The sequence below is a fragment of the Plecotus auritus genome (genome assembly GCF_963455305.1).
Source record: "Plecotus auritus genome assembly, chromosome: 6".
Taxonomy (NCBI): domain Eukaryota; kingdom Metazoa; phylum Chordata; class Mammalia; order Chiroptera; family Vespertilionidae; genus Plecotus; species Plecotus auritus.
The window spans coordinates 173194066-173212163 of NC_137773.1; the positions used below are offsets into that span (position 1 = coordinate 173194066).

Consider the following 18098-nt stretch of genomic DNA (forward strand, 5'->3'; position numbering starts at 1 on the left):
TTTCTTCTCCTAGAAAAATAGGTCAATAATTTTACATTTACTATTTTTTTTTTTTTTTTTTGCTAAAATTCTCACCACTACTCCAACTTGGAACTGTAGGCCTACCTCCTAGACTTATCTGGAGCCTGTGCCAGGGGCCAGGGCTCCCCAGAACACAGTGGCTCCCGACCTCTCTGAGAAAAGGAAAAGGCATGTGAAACTCTAGGATTTCCCATCCCACAGGTCTCCAATGAAAGCAGCCATCTCAGATCCTTTCCGATGGCAGACAGGATGTAACTGATACACAAAGAGCGCCCAGCCCGTGTGGCTCAGTGGTTGAGCATCGACCTATGAACCAGGAGGTCATGGTTCAATTCCTGGTGAGGGCACATGCCCGGGTTGTGGGCTCCATCCCCAGTGGGGGCCGTGCAGGAGGCAGCCGATCAATGATTCTGCCTCATCATTGATGTTTCCATTTCTCTCTCCCTCTCCCTTTCTGAAATTGATACAATTACATCTTTTAAATGATACACAAAAAGTCACGTCCAAAACGTATGCAGAACACGACCAAAATCTCAGAGACCACACAGAATGCAGAGTGTGTGTTATGTGAGACTATCTCATTCATTTCTGTATTGAGTACCGACACTCCGATTTTGATAAATGAATGGATGCATCAACACACGTACTGAAAAGCAAGCCCTTTCAGCATACAAAGTCAGGAAAAAGACCGTTTGTCCCAGAAGTCAGGCCAGAGTAACAACAGAAGTGACCACTAGTATTTATCAAGGGCTTACCACGTGCTACGTGTGGTCCAGGCTTTGCAGACATCCTCTCCTCTAACTCCCCAGCAACGTGATGGGGGAGCATCCTTACTATCCCTCTTTCATAGAGGAGGAAGCGAGGCTCAAACAGCTGGAATCACTTGCCAAGATCACCCAGCTCCTCCGTGGGGGCGACGCCGGGGCTAACGTGAGAGCCCATCCTCTGGGCAGCCGTCTTACGGTGGCACAGAATCCACCGATGTGGTTGCTGCTGAGGAACTGAGCCACAACGAAGGCAGAGCCAGGAAGAACCCCACCCCCGAGTCTGGAGCATCCATCCCCTCGAGGACCCGTCCTGGTGGAGAAGAGGTGCCAAGCCCCTCTGCCACCGTGCCCTCTGGCGTGTCCTACACGATGCCAACCCTGCTCCGGGGTTTGTGCACACGGCGGCACATTAATACCAGATGCTAAGGCAGGGGTGGGAGGGCCCCCCTGGGCTCAGTTAGAGGAAACGAGTCCGTGTATGTTGATCGCTGGCGCTGGGCGGGCCGTGCACACCCCCTGTAGCTCTGCAAGCCCCCGACTGGCAAACTGGAACCACTCCCCAGGTCGCCCCAAAGATTCCATTAAAGACGCTCATGCCTGTGGCAGCACCTGACTCCTTGTCCATGCTCAGCAAATACTCTCTGATGGAATCATTCATTTTGACTTCTTAAAAGTCTCAATGCAACGCCCTTGAAAGCAAGTGATTTCTGAGAACACCACGGCTACTTTGAATAAACGTGAAAGCATTTTCCCGGGACAAATCACAATAGGAGTCATCAGGAGGAGACTGTTTCCAGACCAGCAGCAGGTCCCTGGGGAGCCAGCTGGCTGGAGGCCGGCCCTCCGCACCCTCGCACTCGGGGCTGGGAGCGACTGGCTGAAAAATGTCTGTCCTCTTGCCTCGGAAGGGGCTCGCCTGGGCAACCCAGCTGCCTCTGGCCCGGCTGGTTCAGCACCAGCTCAGAAAACAGCACCCTCGCCAGTTTGGGGATCTTCAGGGAAACTCCCCGGAAACCCCACGGGACGGGACGCTCTCTGGGTCCTCTTAGACCTTGGGCCTCATAAACGCATCACCCCTTCCTGAGAGCTTGAGACAGCAGGCTCTTCGGGGGCCAGGAAGAACCAGGAACCAGCCCTAACTGGTTTGGCTCAGTGGAGAGAGCGTCAGCCTGCGGACTAAAGGGTCCCAGGTTTGATTCTGGTCAGGGGCACACGCCTAGGTTGCGGGCTTGATCCCCAGTAGGGGACGTGCAGGAGGCAGCCAGTCGATGCTTCTCTCTCATCATTGATGTTTCTATCTCTCTTTCCCTCTCCCTTCCTCTCTGAAATCAATAAAGATTAAAAACAAACAACAACAACAAAAAAACAACAACAAAAAACCAGGGACCAGACCTGAAAGTGTTGCTTCCAGCACACCCAGATGGGGAGGTGGGGCCACGCCTGCGCCCGAGCGTCAGCAGGGCACAGAGGACTCAGCAAAGAGGCTGTGAGGAGGCAGCTGCCAAGCCATCTTTAGTGTCTCCTCACTAAAATGGGGCTGCAAGGCCCATGATCCCTCAAGGTGTTGCCTTCCCTGGAGTCTCTCTTCTGCCCCCTGAACCACCTGTGCCTGCCCGAGGACGAGCCTCTCCCCATCGGAGCCCATAGCTTATATTTTGCCTGAGACGCAAGACTAGAACCCACCACCTTCTCACCCATCAGCCTGGGAGCGGAGTTTTCATTCCTGAATCCCTGCCCCTTAGCACGGAGCCCGCACTCCGATGTCTGATGGCTGGAGAAAGAATTCCGCCCCTTCGGCTGCCCACTCTTCATTTTCCCTTAGATTTAAGCCCCTCTGTTTCCGTTTTAATACTCACATACACCAAGGGCTGGTGCCTCTTTTACTTATATCACCTTTGGATCTTTGTCCCTTTAAGACTTAAGTCATTGCTCTAAAGCAGCACCACCCAGCCGAACTTTCTGCGGTGAAGAATACACGCTCCTCTGTGTTCGATCCCACACGGGGGCCGCCAGCCGCATGTGGGCACTGAGCCCTTGCGATGTGGCTAGGACGGCTGAGGAACTGGGTTCTTCATTTCCTTTGGCTGTAATTGATTTTACTTTAAAATCGCAATCTATCTGGCGACTGGCAACTGTACTGGCAGGGCAGCAGACATGTCCGGCTTGTCCTGTGAATGCTCAACCCTAAGGCAAAGTGAGGATGTTATGTGCTCTTTGGCTCTGGACCGCCTCCTCTCCCTCTCTGAATGATGCTCTGACAACCTGAACAAAGCAAAAAGCCGGCACGTCTTCCATTTCCAAGCCCTCGCTCTGTGCCCCGGGCACAGCCGTCTAGCTGTGTCCCGGGAGATGGGGCAGGAAGCACGTGGCCAGAAAGGAAGCCAGTGCACCCAACCAACTCCAGGGCGTCTGGGGCGGAGAGGAGGGGAGGGGTGTGGAAGAAACCCCCTCTGGGGGCTGGACGCCAGCCGGGCTGCATTTATTTATATCACAGGGTGTTACAGTTGTCTGTCCTGCAGCTGAGGAACCCACCCATGTCTACGGGACAGAGACAGAAGTCAGCTTTGTCCGTGTCCCCTGGCACCTACTGCTGGTGTTCAAGGGGTGCAAGAAGATTGGGGGTGGGAGGTATACCAGAGGCAGCTGTCCCTGCACAGGGAGACACCCTTGGGTGATGCTGCAAAGGAGGAAACTGAGTCACTTGCAGGTTTGCATCCAAAACGGATACAAGGGACATCTGTAACACAGCCCAGGATATTCTGGTCCCCTGGCCACTGGGACAGCTCCCACTGCTGAGAGGGACCACTCAACCAGGCATGTGGAGAGAGGAGGGGTCTGGGCTCTGCTCCAATGCACTGTGACTGCAGAAGCTGGACTCGGTCCCCAGGGCTGGGAAAAGCGAGGTCACACGTCCTCTCCTACAGAGATTGAGGGCCTTCTGGTCAGCGACAATTTGCAAAGAACTGACAGGAATGCTCATTATGGGGCTGAGAAAGCAAGTTCTGACATCACACACACACACACGTGCTCCGTGATGTGGATCTAGGAAGGGTCTCTTACCCCCACGAGCCCTCAGCTCTGCCCCTGCAGAGCGCAGCTGCCCTGTGCCAGAGTCCTATCCCTGCCCCTCCAGCTCCAGCACATTCTTCCCGCTCCTCACCCTACCTACAGCCAGTCCCGCTCCCTCACCCTACCTACAGCCAGTCCTGCTCCCTCACCCTACCTACAGCCAGTCCCGCTCCCTCACCCTACCTACAGCCAGTCCCGCTCCCTCACCCTACCTACACCCAGTCCCGCTCCCTCACCCTACACACAGCCAGTCCCGCTCCCTCACCCTACACACAGTCAGTCCCGCTCCCTCACCCTACACACACCCAGTCCCGCTCCCTTACCCTACACACACCCAGTCCCGCTCCCTCACCCTACACACAGCCAGTCCCGCTCCCTCACCCTACCTACAGCCAGTCCCGCTCCCTCACCCTACATACAGCCAGTCCTGCTCCCTCACCCTACCTACACCCAGTCCCGCTCCCTCACCCTACCTACAGCCAGTCCCGCTCCCTCACCCTACATACAGCCAGTCCCGCTCCCTCACCCTACCTACACCCAGTCCCGCTCCCTCACCCTACCTACAGCCAGTCCCGCTCCCTCACCCTACACACAGCCAGTCCCGCTCCCTCACCCTACACACACCCAGTCCCGCTCCCTCACCCTACACACACCCAGTCCCGCTCCTCACCCTACATACAGCCAGTCCCGCTCCCTCACCCTACATACAGCCAGTCCCGCTCCTCACCCTACATACAGCCAGTCCCGCTCCCTCACCCTACATACAGCCAGTCCCGCTCCTCACCCTACATACAGCCAGTCCCGCTCCTCACCCTACATACACCCAGTCCCGCTCCCTCACCCTACATACAGCCAGTCCCGCTCCTCACCCTACATACAGCCAGTCCCGCTCCTCACCCTACATACACCCAGTCCCGCTCCTTCACCCTACATACAGCCAGTCCCGCTCCTCACCCTACATACAGCCAGTCCCGCTCCTCACCCTACATACAGCCAGTCCCGCTCCCTCACCCTACATACACCCAGTCCCGCTCCCTCACCCTACATACACCCAGTCCTGCTCCCTCACCCTACATACACCCAGTCCTGCTCCCTCACCTACATACAACCAATCCTTTCACCCGTGAAAAGGTGTTTCATCAGCATGAAGCAAACTTATTAACTCACTAATATGGAATTAAGAAGCTAAAGAGCACCCTATATCATTTGGCTCAGCAGATAGAGCGGCCTGCGGCCTGAAGGGTCCCAGGTTCGATTCCATTTAAGGGCACATGCCCAGGTTTCGGCTTGGTCCCCAGTAGGGTGCATGCAGAAGGCAGCCCATCAATGATTCTCTCTCATCATTGATGTTTCTATCTCTCCCTCTCCCTTCCTCTCTGAAATAAAAAAAAATACATATTTTTTAAAAGCAGCTAAGGAGCAATTTCCTCTCAAGAAGACCAACACTAAATACAAGGCTTAATCAACAGTTGCCTTTCAGTTTCAATGGATCTCTTTTCCCTTCCACGCCCATCACTTACCTCTCACACCCGTTGTGACTATTTGTGATCGTTCTAAGTCCCCTTCTGTGGGTGGCTATGCCTGTGCACTGCCCCGAGCACACTTTGGTAAAAACTCCAAAACTCCAGTGCCAAGTAAGTGAATGCATTTCTCTCAAGCATTCACCTTCGCTTCCCTGGCACTTTGGAAATGCATAGAAAACGGACTTAAAATCTCCCTTCCTCTCTGACCCAGCAAGTCTAAGCCCAGGAACTATTCAAAGGAAATAATTAAGCCACAAAGCTTTAGTTACAAGGATGTTTACCCCTGCTGGTGTTTATCATCGTGCATAACTGGAAACAAACTTACACGGCCCTCAAGCGGGGCTAAAAGATGCAGAGCCCAGGGACTACCTGGGAGGAAGAGACCAACAATCAGTCACTAAGTCCATCAACCAACCCCAGGGCTGAAAGCTAAGGTAGAGATCTTGGGCTGGTCCCCTGTCTGCAGGGCCTGAATCGTACACATTGAGGGTGACATCATTAATTCTGAAGGAAGAAAGTTAACCCAGAATTATGAGCACAGAAGGAGGCCCAGGGCCCTGGCAGGGGCCTGTGTGAGTGAGAGGCCTTTGGTGGGGTTTTCATTCGCCTCCTGGTTAAGTCTAGTCCAGGGGTGGGCAAACTTTTTGACTCGAGGGCCACAATGGGTTCTTAAACTGGACCGGAGGGCCGGAACAAAAGCATGGATGGAGTGTTTGTGTGAACTAATATAAATTCAAAGTAAAGGAGCGGAGGGGAGAGCAAGAGAACCGGATAGAACAGCCGGATCCGGCCCGCGGGCCGTAGTTTGCCCAAGGCTGGTCTAGCCTCTAGGTCTAGGAGAAGGTGAAAGAAGGCAATGCCCCTGGAGGTTTCTTGCTTCAAAGGCCACAGTTTACCAAGACTGGGCAGCAGAGTCAGCAGGGAGTCCCATTCCCGGTCTAAGACAAAGACCATCTAAGATAAACCTAAGTCAGTGTGGGGGGGCAGGGAGGGAGGAAATTAACTGCTTTAAAAAGATCTCAGGTTGGTTGGTACCTGAACAACCTTCGGGACAAGTGCTCCAGTCCAAGGAGCAGCACACTCAGTATCAGAAGCAGAGAGGGCACTTTAGTGACCAGCAGCCTGGCTGTGGGTGGGTTCGCACTGACCCCTGAAATAGCTGACCCCCCATCTCCACGGGCGCCAAGGCCCTGCACCAGCGTTACCGCCCTCTGCCTTTTACTCAGGTGCTGAGTGGAAATGTATCCACATCACACAGCTTGTCTTCCTCCCCTTCTTAAAACAAAGCAGGCTCAACTCTCTCCACCTGTCAGATCAGCTCTGCGCTCCTCCCTATTACTCCCCAACTGGGGCAGCTTAGACCTGTGGCCCATCCAAATCCGGTGAGAGGGCTTTCGCACCTCTCCCAGTAACAGCCCTTCAAAGAGCTTGAGGAGCTCGGAGCACACAAGCCCACACCCACACAGTGCCCCAGAGCCCGGTGCCCGGAGAAGCCCTTCTATTTCTGACAGCTCTCTCCACACAATCCGTGCCCAGGGCGCAGTCCAGGAGTCCTGCGTGGCATTCTGGGGTGTGCTCTCCCACGGCTTCTGCCCAGGCTGCATTCTCTACGACAGCCAAGTGCCCCGCGGACGGACTCTGAGTGTGGAGGAGGCCGTGGAAAAGGTGCTCAGCCTGCTTTGCTTTCTAAAGGGTATTGGCAAGTGCAGGGAAAGGCAGTGTGGCCTTAAACTCCGCACCTGGGGTGGATGGCAGGGAGGGAGATGTGAAACCGGACAGGAGCTACACACGGACTTGAAACACAGTTCCTCTCAGAGGCAGCTCTTTAAATAGCATGATTGTTAGTGGGCTGGCTGGTCACGGAGTCCCCACTTTTCCAGGAATTCATGAGGGCTTGCTCTACAAATCCACTCTTTTCCATCAGCCTCTGACCAATTCGGAGCAGTGACTCTCTGGCAGAACTACCTGCGGAGAGCACACACCACTGACCTTGTCCTCCCGGCCTGCTAAGGATGCTCATACTGGGGGCCACACAATAGTCACCGGGGCCCCCATTAGGGCATGACCTTGAACAGGGGAGCTATCCCTGGGCCTAACTGGGATGAAGAGGTGACTCTGTGGCTGCTTCATTCTCTCTTGTGCAGGGAAAATGGTGAGGGAGGGACCAGCCTCTCCTCCGGCCTTGCCAGGGGGGATGTACACTCAGGTCTGCACCCCTTAGCTGGGGGTGCTTCACCCAGGAGAGTTCTCCACCCCCTGGGACTCTTAGGGGGCAATTGGCTTCCTCAACCTCTACAGAACCACATCCCTCACTTCTGGTGCTGTGCCCCGGCCAGATGACCCATGTGAAATGAGGCCAGGCCACCCCGGAACTTACCCACCAGCCCTCCTGTCCTTGTCACTGAGGTCCTGGACCATCATCCTCCTTTCCCTCACCCGGACCCTGTCAGCTCACTCTGCAGAGGGCCTTGTAAGGGAGTAGGGGGCCTCTTGGTTCCTATATGCCCCTGGGGTCTCAGACACTCAGGCCTCCGGGGACCCCTCCCCACCCTGAGCCCCTCACATCACGGGGTTACTCCGCTTTCTGCGATGGTGCGGGACAGGCTTGAAGCCAAGCCTGGGAGAGGTGGATGGGGTGTCACCAAGAGTTGCCCAAAACTGGTGCCAGAGCCGAGCCCTGATGCGTTGGGGATGCAAGCCAGCCAGCGGAGGGCAGAGGAGCCAAGTTACTCTGCGAGGAGAAAGTTGAGTCTGGCTGGGAGGCCGAGGGCGGCTTTCCCCGCACACTCCCGGCTGGGACCCCGGGGAAGCGCCGGACCCGGCTCTCTCCAGCTCCGGGCGCCACCGGGAAGTCCGGGGGGCCGGGGCCGGCGCCCTCCCTCCCTCCTCGCCTTCCCTCCGCGGCCGCGCTGCGCGCAGCGGAGACATTTAAATCTCCCCCTCGGGACGGCGGCGTGGAGAGGCCGGAAAGGCGGCGGCGGCCGGCCTGGGGGCCGAGGCTGGGGCGGCGGCCGGCGGGCTCGGGGAGCCGCGAGGACACTCACCAGCGCGTGTTGTCGTGGACATGTTCCAGCACCGCGTACCCGAAGAAGGAGCCGGCGGTGCCCTGGAAGCGCACGGGGCGCTGCGGGTCCAGGTTGTAGGCGCCCGCGGGGGTTCCCGCGGCCACCAGCGCCAGGAGCAGCGCGCGGAGCCCCCCGGCGCCCCTCCGCGCCGCCGGGCCGCCCATCCTCAGCCGACACCGCCCTCCCGGTGCCCGGCGAGCAGGGCGCTGAGCGCGCCGGCGGCGGGGTCCGGACGGCCGGAGGCTCCCGGGGCGGGAGCTGTGCGCTCGGACGCCGGGGAGGTGCGGCGCGGGGCCGGGGCGGTGGGCCGAGCGGACGTGGAAGGCGAGCACAGGGGCGGCCGGAGCGGGCGGCGTCCTCAGTCCGGCCGAGAGGTCTGCGCGCTCGCACGAGCGAGTGCCGGGCCCGGCGGCTCTGGACTGCGGAGAGGCGCGCCCGCCGAGTGGGCGGTGGGACGGCGGGACGGCGGGACGGCGGGACGGCGCGGCAGCGCCCCCTGCGGGCCGCGGGCCCACACGCACCTCGGGGCGGAGATGGCGGGGACACCCGCCAGGCGGGGCTGCCCCACCTCTCCATCGTGCCCTGGGAGGCGACCCTAATCCTCTCCGCAGCGGGGTGCGGTGCTCCGCCCGCCCTCCTGGGGCACTGTGGGTGTCTCTCGTTCCCTCGCAGCCTCACTCTCACACCAGGACCACAGGGAGCCGGCGAAGGATTGAGTGTATATTCTAGCCTTGCCCATCTGCTGCCCCTCACTCAGCTCAGCGGCGAGATAACCTGCAAGAGGCAAGCACTCCATAACCAGCAGCTGTTGTTGATAATAACAGTAGCCACGTGGGAGTGAGAAGAGTACCCCCCCCCGTCCCCGCCCCCACCCCCCCCTCCACACACACACACACACAATTGTACTCACCTGGTCTCCTGCACCTATAGCCTTGCCTGGGAGCCAGCTGGTCCCACTCCAAACCTGCTGAATCAGAAGCAGAAGTTTGGGGCAAGGGGGTTAGATTTCCACAAAGTTCTTAAAAAGTAAGGTAGTTTTAAAAAAGGTTAAGACCCACTGATCTAAAACACACTCATTTCCACCTCCATAACTAAACCTTAGAAGTGGTATCAGGTGAAAATGGTTCTCCTAGCCTTTGATTTAACAAAACAGTAGCCCCCAAAACTGGCTGTAGGTCGGATCCTCAAGCCATCATTTAAAAATACAGAGTTAGCCCAGCCGGCCTGGCTCAGTGGTTGAAGGTGGACCTATGAACCAGGAGGTCACCAGGAGGTCACGGTTCGATTCTCGGTCAGGGGCCATGTTCCAGTTGCAGGCTCCATCCTCTGGTATGGGGCGTGTAGGAGGCAGCCAATTGATGAGTCTCTTATCATTGACGTTTGTTTCTATCTCCCTCTCCCTTCCTCTCTGAAATCAATTAAATACATATTTAAAAATACAGATTTACAAACACCTCTCTGGGTCAGAATCTCTAAGGCGGAAGCCCGGGAATCTGTATGTCAAATAACTCTCCGAGGCTTGCTGAGCAGCGGGTTTGGGGAGCACTGTCCTCCGGGAGAGATTCCGAGTCCTGCATCGTGTTCCTGGCCATGTGACCCCGCCAACATAGGATCTGGCCTCAGGTGGGAAGGATTCATTCCCAGCTCTGACCAGCTGTGTAGTCTTGGGAAGTCGATGACGCAGGGATGCTAATAAACTGATAAACCTATGGATGGGCTTTTCTAACTGGAAAACTCTAAACATTTGTTAGTTATTCACAGACTCTGACCTCAAGCGTGAGCTCAGTTTCCCAGCGGCCAGAGTAAGCCTCCCTACAGAGACTCCACCTGAAGTGTGTGTCCTGGCTGGCTGGCGGGTGTGTGTGTGTGTGTGTGTGTGTGTGTCACAGAATAATTCAAATCTGACCATACAGAATGCAGACTTGCTTGGTGGGGACGTGCCTTTTGAAAAAAAAAAAAAAAAAAAAAAAAAAAAGAACCTCTTGTCCCATTTTCTAACTGAAATGACAACCAACTGCTGGTTCTCCCTTTATTCTCTCACGTCAAGAACTAAGCTGAAGGGTTTCCCTTAACCCTGAACAACATGCACTATCAGCTCACCTATCATTTGCCTTTTCTAGAATCTGCTGTCAGTCTCCCTAAGGCAGGCAAACTTTTTGACTCGAGGGCCACAATGGGTTCTTAAACTGGACCGGAGGGCCGGAACAAAAGCATGGATGGAGTGTTTGTGTGAACTAATATAAATTCAAAGTAAAGGAGCGGAGGGGAGAGCAAGAGAACCCTCCGCTCTTTCGGCTCCGCGGGCCGGATAGAACAGCCGAACGGGCCAGATCCGGCCCGCGGGCCGTAGTTTGCCCACGGCTGCCCTAAGGCAAACCTGACTTCCTTCCACGGGTGAACATGACGGTTGAGAGACTCCTTGCCCCTAACAATGCAAAAGGAATAAGAGACTTGCCCTCACTCCCTCCCCACCCCACCCCACTGCCCAGGGGAATATTAAGTAACCAAATGTCCCCACAGACACAATGCTGATTCGTCATAAGCCTTGAAAAAGTCTTTCAGATTAGCTGGTCTGTTTTTTCCTCTTCCTTTCTCTACCAACTATTTTTTTTCTTGTCAATCTGTAAATTTCTGTCTGCCTCGAATTATTTCCTACATGCTTAAATCCTAGATCAAAGCTAGGTACATTTATAAGGTTCTTCATGCAAGCTGATGGCCTTGGTAATCTTTATGTGTAGAATGTAGTTTTTCACTTCAGACACCTCAAATTATAGCAGAAAAACACACGCAGTTCTTCCAGTTAAGAAGCCAGGAACGAAAGCATTTTCAGGCCCTGGCGGGAGCCATACCTTTGCCAGCGATGTTTTCCTGGAGTGTCCTCGCCCTTGTGTCCAACAGAAAATGCTGAGTCCTCCTTGATGGAGCTCCCCGAAGATCACCAAAGGTGATCCCTCCCTCCCTTCCTCCTGTGAGTGCTCCCCTTTCTGGGCTCTGCCTGAATGTACCTCGGCAGGGCACCTCAGTGGCGGTCTTGACCTTAGCAGTGACTCTGGGTGCCTGGTCTGCAGAGAGAGCTGTTGGGAGTGCAGACAACGAGCAGGGCCGATGCCGCTGTGAGCTGACCAGCAGCCCACTGCAAAGCAGGAGCATCCGTGATGTGTCTGACATCGCACCACACACTTTACAAGTCATTTATATCGTTGAAACCATGCGATCTTCCATTAGGGAGCTACATCCAGGGGTCCTCAAACTTTTTAAACGGGGGGCCAGTTCACTGTCCCTCAGACCGTGGGAGGGCCGGACTATAGTTTAAAAAAAAAAAACTATGAACAAATTCCTATGCGCACTGCGGGCCCGGGACGAGTTGGCTGCTAAGCAGGACAGGCAGCGGCACCCGGCGGGCCGGATAAATTTCCTCGGCAGGCCGCATGTGGCCCGCGGGCCATAGTTTGAGGACGCCTGGCTAAGACTTGGTCTCAGTTCAAGTGAGGTCCACAATCCTTGCCCAAAACTCTCGGGGCCAGATATGTTGCTGAATTCAAATTTTTTTTTTCCAGAATTTTCAAGAGAGTAGAGCATCATCACCATACATTATACCACACCCAGCACCTGAAACAAACATAGAAAGAGGTGGCAAAATGTGTGAATATTCACACTTGTGATCAGCAGAATAATGCCCGTCCCCTCCCCCCCCCCAAAGATGTCCACGTCCTGGTCCCCAGAACTTGTGAATATCTAACCTTACAAAAGGGACTTTGCAGATGTGATTAGATTCAGGATCTTGAGACAGGGGGATGCTCTGAAATATCCAGGTGAATCCAATGGAATCACCAGTGTCCTTATAAGAGAAAGAAGGGCATGTGACAGAGCCCAAGAAGAAGGTGTGAGGGCAGAATGATGGGACCACCAGCCAAGGAAGCAGGCAGCTTCCACACCAGGGGTCCTCAAACTTTTTAAACAGGGGGCCAGTTCACTGTCCCTCAGACCGTTGGAGGGCCGGACTATAGTTTAAAAAAAAAAACTATGAACAAATTCCTATTCGCACTGCGGGCCCGGGACGCGTCGGCTGCTAAGCAGGACAGGCAGCGGCACCCGGCGGGCCGGATACATGTCCTCGGCGGGCCGCATGTGGCCCGCGGGCCGTAGTTTGAGGACGCCTGGTCTACACCCTCAACATAGGCAAGGAAATGGATTCTTCTGAAGGAACCCAGAGGCTCAGGAAGGAACTCAGCCTTGCCGGCCCATTTTACTCTCTGACCTAAAACTGCAAGCTGATAAATTTGCCTTTGTTACGCCACTAGGTTTCTGGTAACTTGTTACCACGGCAACAGGAAACAAATACAACCCTAGAGTAGTCGTCTATCAGTGTGGGTAAGGTTTTGCCACCAAATGTTTTCAGAATCTTTTCTACTTTAGAATTGTGAATCACGCCTCACTTTATTTTTTTATTTTTTTTAATTTAAATTCTTTAATGTTTAAAGTATTACATAATGTCTCCTTTTCCCCCCATTGACCTCTCCCCAGCCATTCCCACCCAACACACACCCTCACTCCCCTACGGTCTGTATCCATTGGTTATGCTTATATGCATGCATACAAGTCCTTTGATTGATCTCTTACCACCCCCTCACCTTCCCCTACCTACCCTCTGAGGTTTGACGGTCTGTTCGATGCTTCTACTTCTCTGGATCTATTTTTGTTCATCACCATCCTCACTTTATACTTGGAAAAAAATAAGGCACAGAGAAGTTAGGCAAAATATAGATATTAATAGTAACAACCTCATAAGCTTTTTATAAGAGTTAAATAAGATAAAGGAGATATAGCACAGCACAGTATGTGTGGCACACGGGAAATATTCTGTAAATATTAACCGTTACTCATTCTTTAGACTACATTCTAAGGCATTTCTTCAGTTTTATTTTCCAGTTCACGAATTCTTTCTTCAGTTGTGTAGACTCTCTTGTTTTACCAGTCCTTTGAATTTGTAATTTTCATAATTTACATTTTTTTTTAGTCTAAAAAAAATTCTATGTGGTCCTTCTTTTAAAAACTGCCCTGTCCATTTTCATAGTGTCTTGCTCCTTAATCGTACGTCCGACATCTTCCTTAATGTTTTTAAGTAAATTAACTTTGTTCATGTTCTGTTCTGTCTCTGCTAAATCCAGTGCCTGCAGTCTGTACAGTTGCTCCTGCCTTTGCGGTCTCTGCCTATTCTCTCTCCACAGTGGCTTGTTTCCTGCGTGTTATGTAATCGTTGGCTGTGAGCTCATGTTCCTTGGAAATTTATCTTTGTTTAGAATACGCTTCTCAACAAATGACTTGTCGGCCAGATATACTGCCAGTTGCCTGGGGCACTGCTGTTTTACCACAACTTTAACCTAAACTTCTGGCTTGGATTTTCTTCTGCTCACATGTAGCACAGCACACTCATGGTTCAGTATTCTCAGAGGATCCTTTTTCCTTTTATGTTTTTTTTTTTTCTTTTCATTCCACCCATTGCCAAGGAGGCCCAGACAAGAAAGACGTTTTTCAATGTCTCTCTGTCGGGCAGGTGCTATCCGAGTTCACCCACGAAAGAGGTTCGGCTTCATTTGACCTCTTCAACCTGACTGCACCCAGGCTGGGTCTCTTGTCCCCTGCATGTGTGAGCCACTTAAGTCTAGACATGCCCAAGGTGAATGCTGACCTCAGCACTCACTTTTTCTCCTCGATGAGAGTGTGTGTTTTTTTCATTATTGCTGGCCTCTGAACATTTACTTTATTTCTTGCCAGCTTAACAATCCATTATTCATTTTTATATTTTATTCAGCAATTTTAGGTGTTTTGTACCAGGAAAGATTCCCAGATACCTGGCATTTATTTCACCATATTTCCAGAAAGGAAACCTCGCTCGTTTTCAAGTCACTGAATAACCTAGCCATGCTCTGGAACCCTTCGCTCTACGAGGAGGTTTTATGTTATCTCACATCCCAAAAGAGGAGCCAGGGTGCGTGTGGGCTCTGAGAGGTCAGTGTGATGTAAAGAGAAGCCCTTGGACATGTACTCAAGAGGCTTTGGAATGAAAGGGTTTACAGCAAGCATGTCAAACTCACATCCTGCGGGCCACATGCAGCCCACAAGGAATAATTTTGTGGCCCAGCCAATATAACTATAAGAAACGTTTTAATAAAAATTTCAGAACTTAATTTTTACAATATCCTGTTATACAATACTAGAGGCCCGACGCACGAAGATTTGTGCAAGAATGGGCCTTCCTTCTCCTGGCTGCCAGCACCGCCTTCACTCCAGCCCAGAGCCGCCTTTCTGCCTTCCCATACTGCCCAGGGGCCCGGAGCTGCTGGGGCAGTGTGGAACACTTGTGTCATCGCCATGGCAATGACACAAGCGTCCTGCCCTGCCCCCAGCCACTTGGCACCTGAGTATGCAAATTAGCCCTCCATCTTTGTTGGGTTAATTTGCATATTCACTCCTGATTGGCTGGTGGGCGCCACGAAGTTATGGTCAATTTGCATATTTCTCTTTTATTAGCGTAGATTAATAATGAATTACAATGTTTGCTAGTGACTGATTACTATAATCGTGCTGCATTCATTTCCCTTACACGCCTTACAGGCAGGCGCACCGTTTCTCTCCACTAATACTAGCAGCGAATATTTTAGCAGCTGATGGCCATGTCATTAATCTTGGACCGACTTGTTTGGTGTGCGCAACAAGAAATATTTTGCTTTCGGAGAACAAGAAAAATGGGTTTATTTGCGTTACGCTTATTAATTTATGCAGTTATTCCGTGTCTGGTAAGTTAATGTTCAAGAAAAAGTATTAATTTTAATTAAAATGTTCTATTATTTTATGTTAATGATGACTCATTTATTTCAGCCCTTTGTATTCAGCATGTCTCTATCAAAATAAACCTACGTTTCTATGAAAATTGAGGCTTTCGTTTTTTTGCGGCCTACATACACTTAAACGTTGTTTATTTGGCCCCTGTTAGCCTTTGAGTTTGACATGCTTGGTTTACAGGGCATCCTCACTCTTCATGGCCCCAGCTCAGCCATTCAAAGGACACCTGCAGGAGGACTGAGAGTATAGCAGTGAGGTCTTTTATTTGTTTTTATTTGTTTTCTCACATGCATTTGATTTGTTCCCCAGTTTAAACTCTTCCAAGCAGTAAAGATAGTGAAACACGACTATCCCTTTCCCCCCACCCACCCTCCCCACACACACACTCCCCCTCCCACTCCCCCCTACCCACACACTCCCAGCTGGGAGACACTGTTGACTGTTAGAAATAATGCCCCTGAGAACATCCTGGTACCTGTATCTCATGACCACGGGGAAGTATTCTGTAAAATAAATTCCTTAGTTGGGGGAATACACATTTTTATTGTTATGGAGATCACTAAGTTGCCCTGCAAAGAAGTTGAATCCATTTGTAGACCCAATAGCAGTGCATGAGGATGCCTGCTTCTGAGGGCTCTTTTTTTTTTTTTAAGTCTATTACAATTGACGTTCAATATTATATTAGTTTCAGTTGTACCACATAGTGGTATGACTTTGTCTTGTTCATTTAAAACTTCAAACTCATTTGTTTCAAAGCTTTCCTCTTATCCCAAGCTCGGTGGCTATAAGGATGGACTTTGGAGGCGGTGTGTGTATCTGTGTGTGTGTGTGCGTGTGTTGGGGGTAACTTCTCTCTCACACACATCCCCTTCCCTATGCCCAACCCCTCTGGTGTTGGGGTGAGGTTAAGTGAGCACAAAAAGGAATCTCCCTACTTGACAGCCTGGGGTGATTGGGTTTTGCTGCCCTCTTTCTATTGGTCATTGCCACTCACGTAGCTTACATGCAGCTCACTGTGGACTAGAGAGATGGACGGCCACCCCAAGAGATCTTGCTGCTGCAGGACTCAGTCCCCCGCAGGCCCACAGGCACTAGTAATTCCTTGTAAGACTTGGTCCCTCTGTTGTCACCAAGCTGGTGACCTCAGTCCACATTTCTCTGATGTAAGCAGCCCTGCCCCTATAATAGAATCATCTCCCATGAGCCCCTCAACCCATATTCCATCTTCCCTCTGTTACCCCAATCTGGGTCCAGCAATATGGTAGAGATACCCCTAATTCTCAGGGAGTGGAACCTCAAAGAGACAATTATTGCTCTTCTCCAATGGCTGTGCCCCTTTTCCTCTTCATTCCTATTCCTTCCCTACCATCGCCTCATCGCTAAGCTGATAGGTAGCTTAGCATAACCAAGGAATAGTATGTATTCGCTTCCTCTACTAATAGTCACCTAGAAAATTTGTGACCAATTATATTGAGACCCCTTTCCATAGATTCCAGGGAAGAAAATCCCTCAGTCCTCCCCTATGGGCCAGTAAGAGAAGAAGATAGACTATCTTCATAGACACTGCACTCCCACTAAACGTGACTTCCTTGTAGTTCCATTCCCCCCCAAAAATGTAAGGCCCACTAAGCCAGATCATCCTCTCTAGCTCTTGGGGCACATAGCATCTCATGCTAACAATTAGGTCTTCTTTGGAGTTAGCCCTAAAGAACTCAACAACTTGGTTCTTAACAATGCACAATCACATGAGCCTGTTATAGAATGATGGTATGCAACTTTACATGCCAACGAGGAAAGACACCCAGAGTAAATGAAGGGGGGAAACTCAGGTTCCTTAACAACATGCCCCGTATGAATCGAAATATGCACATTTTCATGCATCTAAGTGTATACATGCACATAAAAAGAAGTTTACTGCATAAAATGCTAATAACAGTTATAATTGAGATTATAGGCTCTTCTTCCCAATACATATAGCCATCCACCTATCCTTGTGTACAGTCTGAATTGTCTACAGAGGCCAGCAGGGGATGTAGAAGATGCTATGTCCATAAGGCCAAAGCTCTTATCAAAGTGAAATCCAGTGAGAAAGAGGGTCATGGATTAAGGGCAGTGCACACAAAGCTGTCTGCCCACCCCCAAATGAAACAGAAACTTGACCTTCATGCAACAGGGGAAGAAAGTGGAGCCAAAGGCCCTGGCCAGGTGGCTCAGTTGGTTGGAGTATTGCCCTATACACCAACAGTTCTCGGGTTCGATTCCCTGTCAGGGCACATACCCAGATTATGGGTTTCATCCCCGGTTGGGGCATGTAGTACGGGAAGCAACTCTCTCATATTGATGTGTCTCTCTCTCCCTCTCAACCTTCCCATCTCTAAAAATCAATAAAAATATATCCCTGGGCCGAAACCGGTTTGGCTCAGTGGATAGAGCATCGGCCTGCAGACTGAAGGGTCCCGGGTTCGATTCTGGTCAAGGGCATGTACCTTGGTTGTGGGCACATCCCCAGTAGGAGGTGTGCAGGAGGCAGCTGATCGATGTTTCTCTCTCATCGATGTTTCTAACTCTCTATCCCTCTCCCTTCCTCTCTGTAAAAAATCAATAAAATATATTTTTAAAAATATATATATATATATCCCTGGGTGAGGATTTATTTTTAAAAAAAAAAGTGGATCCAAAGGCCACCCACATTATTCATCTATCCTGCCTGCAGCCCTGTCTTCTGTTGAGGGGCCAACACCCACTTCCGTGGAGGGACTTTGCCAGCAGAGGTAAGGAGGAGACCAGCCAACATGTGGAAAAAGTGGGCA

At 51.9% G+C, this 18098-nt stretch overlaps 1 protein-coding gene across 1 annotated transcript in view; it reads right to left on the reverse strand.

Annotated features, from left to right (window-relative positions):
• The window catches only part of ITGA9 (integrin subunit alpha 9), a gene marked incomplete at its 5' end in the record, with an annotated part of 281034 nt that extends 272425 nt beyond the window's left edge, over window positions 1-8609 (reverse strand). The window contains one exon of the mRNA XM_080674008.1: window positions 8425-8609. Within this exon, the coding sequence (XP_080530134.1) occupies window positions 8425-8609 (185 nt within the window). The remainder of the gene's footprint in view (window positions 1-8424) is intronic.
• Window positions 8610-18098: the final 9489 nt, after the last annotated feature.